At 41.5% G+C, this 13,142-nt stretch overlaps 1 protein-coding gene across 1 annotated transcript in view; it reads left to right on the forward strand.

The window, feature by feature from the left end:
• The window catches only part of LOC127575107 (adhesion G protein-coupled receptor B3-like), a 609,306-nt gene that overhangs the window by 576,287 nt on the left and 19,877 nt on the right, over positions 1 to 13,142 (forward strand). Inside the window, 1 exon segment of the mRNA XM_052024767.1 lies at positions 8,186 to 8,832. Coding sequence (XP_051880727.1) covers positions 8,186 to 8,832 — 647 coding nt within the window.

Genomic DNA, 13,142 nt, shown 5'->3' on the forward strand with positions numbered 1-13,142 from the left:
CGCCACATTAAAGGGATGTTGGAAATAGCAGTCTATTTGCAAGAGTCCAATGAGTCTGTTTAAGATGCTTTCTGCAAATTCTAGCAAACAGAACTCATGATTGAAAATAAAGCAGACTCTCCCAATATAAGTACAATTGTCTATTCAGCAAAATGCATTAGGGATAGGCAGTGAATGATGGGCTTGCCAGTGATGCCCACATTTGGCTACAAGTTTAACAAAAAAGGTGAAGCATAGTGAATTAATAACTTCAGAAAAATACAGTGAGTGGATAGTAAGTATTTACATAAAATCAATCCTACACATTCGCAGTGTTTTAGCTCCAGGTACAGAGAATGGGGTATTACCCAACCATCTCCATTCTGACCGGGAATAGTGGTATCATAGTAGGCAGTTTATTTTTCCTTGAACATTAGTGTCAGAATATCACATGTGAATAAATTATCTCACCTTGTCCCTTCCTTATGACATATCTATAATAGTAATTATTTCCCACTACCTGGAGTGTAGTTCCCACTACACTGATGGAGATCATAAGTGTTCCAGCCATTATAATGAGAATTATTAATGCATCCCTCAAGCTTCTAAGCAATCCCCAGGCTCTCACCTTTATTAAATTAGTTGGCGGATTCAACGTCCTTAAAATCTCAGAAGCATACAGTACAGAAGGAGGTGACCCTGCCCATCATGCCCCTGCTAGCTGCTGGAATCATACCATTAGCTTGATTTTTGTCTGCTTATCTGTGGTCAAGTGCAACTCCGTGTTAAAAAAAAATAATCTAAAGAATCAGCTTACCGCACCTTTTCCTGTTGGAGCATCCCTGATCCAGAAAATTCCCTGAACAAGAAGATATCCTTCTCCTGTACCATCTATCCATTTTGTCAGTGCTCTTATGACCATTTGTTGTTGACCCATTCCCTAGAGGGAGTAGTGTCAGCCGCTCTAACAAAACTTCTTATCATCTTTAAAACCTTTCTAAGGTTTACCAAAAAGAACAGTTCCAAGTCTCAACTCATTATTGAAGTCCCTCATCCTGGATAACATTTTGGAAGCTTGCACAGTATCTTTTTCAGTGGAATGTGATTATACAAACATACAGGCCACCCATGAAAGGAGCAGTGGTAAATAAAATTCAGTGCCCATTTGTAAGGTTTTTAGTAGAGTTCAAAACACGGCTCACTTGGCATTAGCTTTTGGCCCAGATTTTACTGGCACAGACAGCACCTACACTCATTTTCCCCACACAGCTGAGCCCAGAGTCAAACAGCACAAGACTGGCCCTTCACCCCACCAAGTCTGTGCTGTCCATCAAGAACCTATTTACATGAATTCTATTTAATCCCCATTTTATACTCCTCACGTTCCCGACAACCCTCTAGATTCTACCACTCACCTAGGGGTAATTTACAGTGGCTAATTAACCTACCAACTCACACACCTTTGGAATGTGGGAGGAAACCTGAGAACCCAGAAACCCATGCAGTCACAGTAAGAATGTGCAAACTCTACGTCGACAGCACCGGAGGTCGCAGTTGAACTCGGATCATTGGAGCCATGAGGCAGCCTCTCCCAAATCGCTCACTCTGGCATTGGAGGAGAAATCTTCCAGCCTTTGCATTGGCAGGAAGTCCCACTTCAGCGATCCAGCTGTGCTGAGACTTTTCAGTGCAGCTGAGCTCTTGGCAGGAAACCTCTGGCTGAAAAAGACCCTGGAAGAAATGAGATCTTGGACTTGGGTCAGGGACCAGAGTGGAACTGTCTTTAATTTTAATATTTTACTTTCTAGTTCCTCTTATGCCACAAAGTTTGCTCACCAGCATATTAGAATTGCACATGCACTGCCCATGGTCTATTAATTCTCAAATCCATGGTCAATGAATAAACCGTGGGGCTGGTGGCACATAATCAGTAAAAACAAAAGTCCTATCATCACTTGAGTTGAAAAAATTAAGATGATAGAAAGGTGACAAATCTCTGGAAATCTCTACCCCAGAGGGTTGTGGAGGCTAGATCATCAGAAATATTTAAAGAGGAGGTAGATACATTTTTGAAAGGACGAGGAGTTGAGGACTATGGGGAACCAGCACAGAGGAGAAGTTGAGACCTGGGGCAGATCAGCCGTGATCACGTTGAATGGCAGGACAGGCTTGAGGGGCCAGGTGGCCTACTTGGTCTGCTCCAATTCTTATCTTCTTGTGTCCTTGAACGACTCCTTTCATAAAAACATTTCCTGCCAATATAAAGTCCAGTTGATTAGAACACCGGGAGATACAGAACTATTCTGTATGTCTCCCTCTCTGGCAGCACACTTAATGTTGCTAAAATGTTTCAACTTGAAAAGAATGTGTGCTGTGTGAGGGTTACAGGATGACGGCTGTCCTGTTTGTAATGTATGATGGCGGGCAGGAAGGCAAGCAAGCAGATAATTGATAGGTAGATAGATAGATAACAGAAAGGAACGGCTATTCATCTAATAAAAGTGTTTGTAATGTGAACGTAAACTGGCACAGGGTATTGCACTGTAACAGTAAGGATGTGGTGGAAATGTTCAGTACAATGGGTAAACAAGGCTGTGTTCACCACCACAACCATACTGGTAACAATATAAATTACTTTCACCCATGGGTGCTTATGCTGTTGGGCCCTTAGGGGAATCCCTTTCATGTTGAATGGAGTATCAGAAGGGTTGTACATTTATGTCATATGTGGGGGTATAGTTATTATGATACTGTAAGCTCATAATGTCATCAAACATTATTTATATCCAGCCAGAGTTCTGGGCGTATAAGTAGAGGTCGGCCTCAAAAATCAGACTGAGTTACAACCAAGTAGAATGGTCCTCTGTCCATGCATTTTTAAATATATTTTAAAGTAGCCTTTCACTTGTTTCCATCTACATTCCCTACTTTCTTAGCATATTTTCAAATTGTGGGCATGGAATGTTGGGTGGTGGGTTGATGGACAAGGTGTCAAAGGTCAAACTTGGAGCAACTTTGCAGCCAACATAAATAGGTTGTCGTGGGAAGATGTTGTCAGCAATGGGGTGCCAACACCTTTCTGGCATTGGTGGTTTCACAAGCACACACCTTATGAGCACTTGCTGAATACAAACACGGGAGAGGGGAGTCAAGAATTCTGTCCTTGACTCCTCTCTCCTGGTTTCCTGTCCTTGCTAACAGCTCTTCTCAACACCTTCCTTGGGAATTAGTGACTATCAAGCTGAGAACATCCATGGCATTCTTGTAGATAGATCAGACTTGTAGTTCCATGGGATTTTGGTGTAACACGCTATATAAAGACTGATTGATGTAAATAGTGATTTACATGCAATTACTTTTCATGTAATTACTTTTTTTTAAACACATATAGCACACATCTTGCTTTGGGAAAAATAATAGAGAATTTGTGTGTGAGGCAATTGCCTGTGAAGTAGCCTGTTTCTGCTCAGGTATGAATTACCTCACGCAAGGGCAGGCCATTCTCTCAGAGGTTCAGCAAGATTGCAAAGGATGTGCTGAGTGCTGTGTATTGTGACAGATACTCTCAGATAGGCAGCTGGTGAATGGCTGGTGGGATGTTTGAGCCCCATGGGCTGGTGCAATCCCTGCCCACCAACTCAACTGGAAACCTTGGACACTTGGAAAAAATATATCTCTAGGCTTGCCAGCAATCAAAGCTGTCAAGGTTTCTCAAACATCTAAAAACTGTTAAAAATGAAGCAATTCATTAAAAGATTTTGGTTAATAAAACTAATAATTTTTTAAAAATAAATTTAAAACATTAAATTAAAAAATGTATCCTACCATATTTTTCTCTTCCTTCCCTGCAATTTTATGATCCCTGTCGACTTGGCACAGGATCCAAGAGCAGATCCCCAGCCGGGAAGTGCCAGCAGAGTTTGGCCAGGAAGTTCGGGGTTTCCACGTTTGTACAGGGATCCCGGCACTTCACTGAGCAATGCCCGTAGTTCCTTGTGGAACTGCTAACAACAACTGGGCCAACATCCACAGTGAGTTTCAAGCTAACCAATGAATCGAAGCCAGCATCCTATTTTAGGAGGGACTTTGGGTTAGAAAGGCCTTGTAATTCAATACATGAAATAGAGCGAGCTCAGAGTGGTAATAGGATAATAAAATATACCAGTTAATTAGTTCCTCTTTAAAGCATTCCAGTTTTTATATATACATATTCTCAAGCACAAATTGCATTTATTAAATTTTCCAAAAAGTTCAATTCTGATTTTTATCCCTCATAAGAACTGAGGAGCCCTCGTGTTAACTTTATTAATATTTTTAGATGAATTATTTTCCACTGACAATACATTTATTCATTCCTCATGACTCTACTGGAATGAATTCAGGTTTGGCTCCATTGATTCAGACAATACTTCCTTTTAATATTAACAATATGCTAATCTCAATTATCTGCTTTCTTACTGTCCTATATTGGTCTTGCCCAATACTTTTTAACTTGTATTGATATGCAGGTTCTCATTCATGAGACTCTGCCTGCTTGGAATGGAAACCTGCAACTCTACTCCAGAGGACTGTGGAAGCTGAGTTATTGCAAGTATTGAAGTCAAATTAGATTTTTGGACCATTGTTTTAGGACTTTTGTTGTAGAGGACAGGCAGGAGTGTGGAGCTGAGGGCAAAATCTGGTCAACCATGATCTTACTAAATGGTAAAGCAGGCTCGAGGGGTCATGTGGCCTGCCTGTGCTGTACATGAGATGGTGGGATCAACAGTTGCCTTTTAGTTACGCAGTTGCACACAGGAGAACAAGTAAGCACAAGCTTTTCTTCGCTCCAGGAGGAATTAAATATCGCACTTTCTGATTGTTACATTCAGGGTAAAGTTATTATCGAAATTCATTCACAACTAAGATTCATTTAAACAGGGCCTTCTTGTCACATGAAACAAAAATAATCCATACATATGGCTTTGATGTTGAAGCAGGCTCATTGATTAGTTGAACTTTTTTTTAAAAGGTCACCAGCTGAGATGATACCCGTTTTAACAGAATGCTAAACAACATATGAACAGAATATTTGTTTAAGTGATTGAAATCAGTTCTCATAGTTGATGATCTTTTTCAGTCCCCTTGATGGTTTAGACATTCAGCAAAAAACTCATATTTTGAAACACACAGCTTGGAAGGTTTACAAATAAAATGCCCATCGTCCTTCAAAGGATGAGTTAGCATCCACATTGAATCCTTTCCTTATCTAGAGATCAAACAAACTGCCAAATGTGCAGCTGGGCTCTCAAGACAATTTTGAAATTCAATAAGGATATAAAGCCTCCGTTGTTTAATATTAGGTTCACTGTTAACTACAGCTGTTTCAAAAACACATCTTATATAATCAGATATGGCCATGGTGATATGTACCAGAAATTTCACAGATGTTCATACTCTTTATAATCATTTGGTCTGGCAAGCCCAATAATTATTGCCCATCCTTAATTGTCCTTGAGACAGTAGCAGTGAACCATCTTCTTAATAGTGCAGTGAAAGTACTTCCACAATACTGAGCTCCAGGATTTAGATCTAGTGACAAGGAAGGAACTGTGATATATTTCCAAGTGTAAGAGAGGAGGATTTCCAAACTTTAGCTTTCCGATACTCTTGCTAATGTTCTTTTGGAAGTAGAGGATGCAAGCTTAACGTGTTCTCTCAGAGATGCCTTGGAGAGTTGCTGCAGTGCATTTGGGAGATGGCATATTCTGCAGCCACAGTAATGTTGACGCTGGAGGAGCCGAATATTTAGGTTAGTGGATGAGCTGCCTGTCAAGTGCACTGTTTTGTTTTGAGCAGTCTCAGGCTTCCTGACTTATTAAAGCTTATATTCACTTAGGAATGTGGAGACTGGTGTACTGTGTTCCTGATTTGTGCCCGGTAGATATTGGAAAGATTTTGGAGAGTTGAGTTGTGAATTATTCTGCAGGATGCTCAGCCTCTGATCTTCCCTTACAGTGATGGCATTTATGTGGCTGGTCCAGTTGAGTTTTGGTCAATGGAGACAGTCAGAATATTGATGGTGTGGAGCTCAGTGATGGTAACACCATTGAATGTCAAGATTAGATAGTTAAGCTCTCTCTTGTTAGAGATGATCCGTGTCAGACACTTGTGGGGTACAAATGTGACTTGCCACTTAGCAGCCCACAAGTTAGGCCTTGTTGCATTGCAGGAGTGGATGGAGTTGTTTTCTGAAGACTTGAAACTGGAACAAATAACTTTGAATTAATCAGTGAACGTTCACATTTCTGAAGGAGGGAGAATGAGTTGAAGATGTTCAGGCCTACGATACTACCCGAGGAACTCCTGCAGTGTTGTCCTGGGGCTGCGATGACTGACTTTGGACAACTATAACTACCTTAGGGTATAGCCAGAGAGGGAATGGGTGACCACTGGAAAAATGAGGAGGGCCAGGCAAGTTGTGCATCTGACTTAACAAATGATGTAAATACTAGTAAGGACAATAGCTCCATTTGCAAGAATATACACCACAGATAGCTGTATAGAGTGGAGAAAGAAGGACAAGAAAGCAATAGTGTTGGGAGATTCCATAGTTGGGAGGCAGATGGGAGTTTTTGTAATTCGCCAATGGATTCATGTCTCCTTGGTGTCAGGGTCACTAAAACTGTTGCAGAACACTCTGGAGGGTGAGGGTGAACAGTAAAAGCTCAAGGTCCTTATCGATAGGCAGATGAAGTCCTGAAGGTTCATTGTGGAGAGCTAGGAAAGCTCATAAAGCAAGATTACATCTGGCATTGCACAGAAAAGGGAGGATAGTGCAGAGGAAAGTCTTGCTGGAGAGGGAGCAGGAATGAGGGCTTTACATTCCTGGGGTATATGGTGATTCTGGAAGACCTGAATATGTGAAATGGGTTGCTGGGACCAGCATTCTTGCAGCTGGTGCTGTTGGAGTGAGTAAACTAGCTTGGCAAGGTCTAGCTTAAACAACAGAGGAAACAAAGGTTGAAAAAAACCAAAAAGGTTTGGCTCTGCTTAGCAGTAAACATTACCGTACAAGGAGTCTAGTGGAGAAGGTAAATACATGGAGGTATGTTATGGTCATTACCAAAACATGGTTTAAATAATGACAGGAATGGCAACAGCATTGGTGGTTGCACAGTTTTCAGGTGAGGAGAAAGGTGGATGAAAAAGGAATCAAAACAGAAAATGCTGGACATACTCAGGGAGGGATGGCAGACAAATGGGAGGGGATGGGGACCCAGTGTGGGGGTGACAGGTAGATGGAACCAGGTGAGGCAGGGAAAGAAAACATTTAAGGGGGGCTTGGGGGATGGTTTTGAAAACAACAGAGTATCTGAGAGGTCCTGGGTGGATCAGCTGGAGAGAGAAAGGAACAGAGGGGGTGCAAGTAACCTTAAATTGGAGAATTCAATGTTCATACCATTGGGTTGTAGACTACCTCGGAGGGATTTGAGGTGCTGTTCCACCAGTTTGCGTTTGGTCTCACCCTGGCAGTGGAGGAGGCAGAGGACATACAGGGCGAGGCCAAACACATCTGCAGTCTCTTGTGTCTCCACTTTATGGAATTAGTGTCAGACCTGTACCAACCCATTGTACCTGCACAGTTGAATTTTAACCATAAAAAACCTTGTAAAAGGGCTTTATGGAGAAGTAAGGTGTAGTGTGGCGGTATCAGTCTACGAACTTCACTTGCCTTTTATGTTCAACCTACAACACCCTTTCAGTTTCTTGTTTTGTCAACCTGTTCTGTGTTACTTGTGCTCTTGACTACTGGCTGTTAAACAATTAATTCTAGGAGAGTGGTACTTTAAATAAATGTGGTCCATCTTAATTCACCTCGAGCATTAACACATAAAGCATTATATCAAACATCATTGATTAATGTGACCACTAGGTAGATCTGGTCTTCTTTCCAGCCATCAATCCCCATTTTCCCATGTTGTAATTGCAAAAACAAGCCATGTAAATGGCACAGTTACATTCTAATTATGAGATTACAATAAAGTATTAACAATCATTAGGTTGAACACATTACCTTCAATGAAGGAAAATACCAAATGGTGAAATAAAATGAAACACAATGTGACAGAATGTTTAATTTATTTGACCAAAAGCACAAGGTCAATTAGAAAAATTTAGCAGCTGTTGAATTTTCAATTCTAACTAATGATTCTTCAACCCACAGTCCTTCACAAGGATATAGGGGGCTGCCGAGCTGCTACCATTACAGGCACGCTGTCAAGGATCTCTCTGAATGATGATGAAGAGGAGAAAGGGATCAACCCCAAAAGCGTGAATTTTTCAACTCTCCCAGGAAATATGATTTCCAAGGTTTTGATACAACAGCCACCAACTATGCATGTGCCAATCGGAATGAATGAGTTAACTGAGCAGTGTATAAAGAAGGACAACAGTGAACTGCGGCGGACAGTTTATTTATGCACTGATGACAATCTCAGAGCTGGGGACGCTGAGTTGGCTCAGGCCCAAGAGAGGATGATGGAGAGTGACTACATTGTAATGCCAAGAGGCTCAGCAAATGTCCAACCTATCATTAAAGATGAAAGCAAATTAAATATCAGCATGGAAGGCATGCCACATGATAGGTTAATGCATTTTAAGGTTAATCCTGAATTTAATACAAGTGCACCTGTGATGGATCACATCAGTTTCAATTTAGATCAACATCTCACCACACAAGAACACAAACAGAATATACCATATGAATCGCGGTCAACTGTGAAGAACTTCATTGTTTCAGAACTTGATGAAAATAGCACTGCATTATCAAGGAGTGAAACAGGTTCAACAGTGTCCATGAGTTCTTTAGAGGTTAGTAGGTCTGCATCGGAACAACATAGAAAAATGTACTTTGGTTAAGTCCGCGTGATGCACTTCTGTCGAGATGGATTGTTTGACTTGTTTGTTTGCAGCTGATGATGTGTTGTGTCATATCATGTAAGTTAAATTTCAATGCAATGCAAGCTCTATCATATTCGGTGGAGGTCTCAGGAGGAAAGAACCAACCAAGTAAACTGTAAACCTTTATATAACTTTTGCCAGAACTAACAAACAACATTTCCCCTATTCTAGAATGTTGTCTCTATTTATCCCCTTTATTTGTAATAGTATCACTTCAAAAATGGAGGGAAGGAATGTGATATGAATTCATTAACTATTACCAATTTAAATTGCCTATAGAAGTTCACAGGCTCTTCTAAAATAGGCAGTGGATTAAACAGATCGGGTGACAAGTGCTGGATTATTGTTGGAGTAGGTTATCACGGATTTTCTGAATGTAATTAAATTGATAAGGAGGATGAATTGAAGATGGCAGAAGACCCTGGGGGTAATAATTCTTTGCTTTTCAAGCACGGCCCTGTCATAGCTCAAGGAAGGCAGAAAATTCAAAAATTCAGGTCTGAGTCATGCCTGGTGGTTTCCTGTGGGCCAAATGAAGAGCCTCTAACTGTCTGCCGAGCTCAACGCAAACAAGAGCACCAGTGCAGTACAGTACAAGGAGTGGTGTGGTCAAAGGTGGGATTCTCAGCCCAGGCAAGTTCCTGGACTCCATCATGAATTACTTCTTTACGACCATGCCCAGTGTTGGTCCTTAGCATAGACCCTGAATGGGCCTGGCCCCCATTGCTCCCTCCTATCCCCAGAGAACAAGTTCTGGATTAAGACTGCGTCCTTGTAGGTTACTGGCCGCCTCGCATTTGAGCAGGCTTCTTCCCAGTCAAGAGAATATGTGGTGGGAAAAGGTTACAACCATATATGTTACAAATTATAGAGAACGGTTTAATGTTCTATGTTAACATTTGTACAAGACATTCAAACATCCAGTGCTACAATTTATACAAGATACTTATGTGATTTTAGCATGTACAAGCTACCTTTATATTGCCTGCCTATGGATTATGGGGATATTGTATGGAGCTGTCTGCAGTTCATTGCCGAACTGCTGGTGTTTACCTCTGTGAGTCTATGGATGTTTGGGAATCTTACACAAAGGTGCAGGTCTTGAACCTCTGCACAGCCAAGCACTGGGAGTTCCTGACTGCACTCCAGCATTGTCTCCTCATGGAATCCAGTGGTGGAGTGTGCACTTCCATAGGTTTTCAGCACCTAGATGGGGAATTGTGATTGTGATCCCTGCCTAAGTGAAGAGCAAATGCTGCAGTGAAGAAGGGTAAGTAGGTGGTAATGTACCTTCTTAAAATGTTAATTGAATTGATTTAAATGAATTTCATTGCTGCTGTGTTTTTCCTTGTTTCTGCTTTTACATATTTAAAGATTTTGATGGTATGTATATTTTAATTGCTTGTGAACGTCAGTCTGTTTGACTTTTTGACAGCGGGTAACTCTGGGCAGTGACCTGTGGGTAGGGCTTTCACTTAGCATCAGAAAGTCCCTGTGCAGTACGGGACCTTGTTCTGGGCTGGTCTGCGTTGAGCTGTGCTGGGCTGAACCCTGGTCTGTGCTAGGCCCTATGCAGGGCTGGACTGGGCTACATTGGTCCCATGGCTGAGCTGTGAGTGGCACTGGGATAGAATGTACTGACTTGGGCTTAGTGGAGGTCTGCTGGGCTGGGTGAAGCTGTGCTGGGCTGAACCCTGGGTTGTGCTGGGCTATATTGGCTGAGTCATGTTTAGAGCTGTGCTGGGCCTCACCAACTAACTAGGCTGAGGGAATTCACCCCAGTGGACCCACTCCATTTAAGAGCAGGATTAATGGTAGGCAGTCAACGAGCAGTGGGGAGGGCAGAAGACTTAGGCTATGTTTACACTCTATTAAATCATGTGCAAGTTTTTATAGTGCATAGGAAGTATTTGAATACTTAATTGCATCTTGTGCAAGAATTGTTAATAATACTTTCACAGTTTGTGGAAGATACCTAGATACTTAGCAATCTGCACAAAAATATTGCAACATTTTTGGATGAAATTACAGTTAATGTTTTAAATGAAAATTCAATTTTATGCCCACCTCTATAATCCACAGGAACATACGATTGTACTCCATATTTCCTGCAAACTCATGGGGATGCATGGGGTTTGAAGACAGTGAACTAGCGTAGCAGTCACCTGTTCAGTTTAACCGTGACGTGTAGAGATGCTGGAGGAACAAGACTTATAGAGAGATATTTATGACCAGCATTGGTAAACCACAGTATGAGATAATAAGGATACAGCAGAATGGAAGGACAGGCCATTAGAAATGTAATTGGTAATCAGTTAATTATTGTCATGTACTGAGATACAATGGAAAAAATTAGTTTTGCATGCCATCCATACAGATCATTCCTGAACATAAATACATTAAGGTAGTTCAAAGGGAAAAGCAATAAAAGAATGCAGAATATAGTGCAACAGTTACAGATAAAGTCCTTTAGCCTGGTGGTACGTGTTTACAAACTTTTGTCTCTTCTGCCCAATGGAAGGGGGGAGAAAAGAGATTGACCAGATAGGACAGATCTTTGATTATGTTGGCTGCTTTCCTGAGGCAAGCGGGAAATGTAGACAGATGTCAAGGCAGGAGAGTGAGGGGTCACACGCTGGAAATGTTGGAAGAATATCTAGAAGAATATATTAGCTTTGAAGAAGGAAAATTCAAGGGAGGAATGAAGTTAAGGATGAGGCCTGTGGTGGCTGACACAAATGGGCATTGGTGCTGCTGGGAATCAAAATAAATTACAGGTATTTGAACAATTCACTTGACTACATCACCCTACCTTGTCCAAAATCATTCAGCAACCTGCTGCATCTAAAATACAAGAAGATATAAAAATGAAGATATTTATTAACTAGGACCAAAGAAAGGAGAAATTAGAAAAATGCAGTGCAGAACCATTTAAGATCCCTGTATTCCATTTAAACAATTACAGCGCACTCTATCAGCTCTCATTCTACCGCACTTTATACAGATAAAGAGCCTCATGCTGTGGTAGGCTATCAATTTACAAAGCCATTGAAACTATCACTGTCTAAGATACTCAGCAGTCAGTAGTCATTTATTAATTGTATCACCTTTCTTTATCTTTCCTTAATGGAATCATAGATTCTTCACAGCAAAGAAGAGGCCTTCAGCCCACTGAGGGCCTGACAGTCATTGCGGAGGAAACTATCTGGGGTCCTCTTCACCCTCTTTTCCTCCATGGCCCTGGAGGAATTACTTTACTTTCCCACAAGTATCTGTCCAATTCCACTTTCAAAGCCCCAACTTGGTTTCCACCAGCTCTACAGACAGTGAGTTCCAGATCACAAATGTCTCTGTATTTTAAAAGAAATTTCTCGCAACCCTCTGTATCTTTTGCCACACTTCAAGTCTGTGTCCCCTTGTCCTGTAATCATCCAGTAAGGAGAACATCTATCCTCTCTAAACCAGTCATGTTCTTGTGCACGTTCATTACACCTCCTCTAACTTACCTTTGCTCCAAAGAGAACACCGCCAGTTAACATCACAACTGAAAGCCCTTGTTCCTGCCCCTCTATGACCATTGCATCCTTAGAGTTAGACGCAACATTCCAGCTTTGGCCTAACTAGTGGTGTTTACGGCTTCAGCATAGCTCCACTGTTTTTGTACTCTTTCATCACATCCTGCCTCTCTCATGGGTGTATCCAAGTATACACCCAGGTTCCTCTGTTCCAGCACACCCTCTAGAATTGTGACATTTAATCCATATTGCCTCTTTCTGCCAAGAGACAGCTATAGAGACAGGTAAAACAGATCCAAGGTTTAACACCTTGCCAGTTGCCAGCAGGTTCTAATGGAGCTGTAGCTAGTGTGAATGGAGTAGAGGAACATGCTGGAGGTTTGTATAGTTCTGATCTTTCTGCATGTTTTCTCATCAAATATAAACCAGTAAAGATGTTGACACATCTGATTATCAGCATTTTATGTCCTCTTTCTTGTCCCTTGTTATGGGTATTACAGGAGAAGGTCAAAGGTCTCCAAGTCTCCTCCACTGGACTCAGTGTTTCTACCCCAGAAGTAGGTGCCCTGTAGACTATGTCAGATTTGGGAGAGGAATTGTAGAGGAGTTTGTTTCTGTCCAATTTATGTGGCAGTGAACTGGGGAGAAGCATATCTGCCCAGTAAAGGATTCCATTTTTACACCAGTGCTTTCTGTGTAATGATA

Source organism: Pristis pectinata, chromosome 10, assembly GCF_009764475.1.
Source record: "Pristis pectinata isolate sPriPec2 chromosome 10, sPriPec2.1.pri, whole genome shotgun sequence".
In the NCBI taxonomy this organism is placed as follows: Eukaryota; Metazoa; Chordata; class Chondrichthyes; order Rhinopristiformes; family Pristidae; genus Pristis; species Pristis pectinata.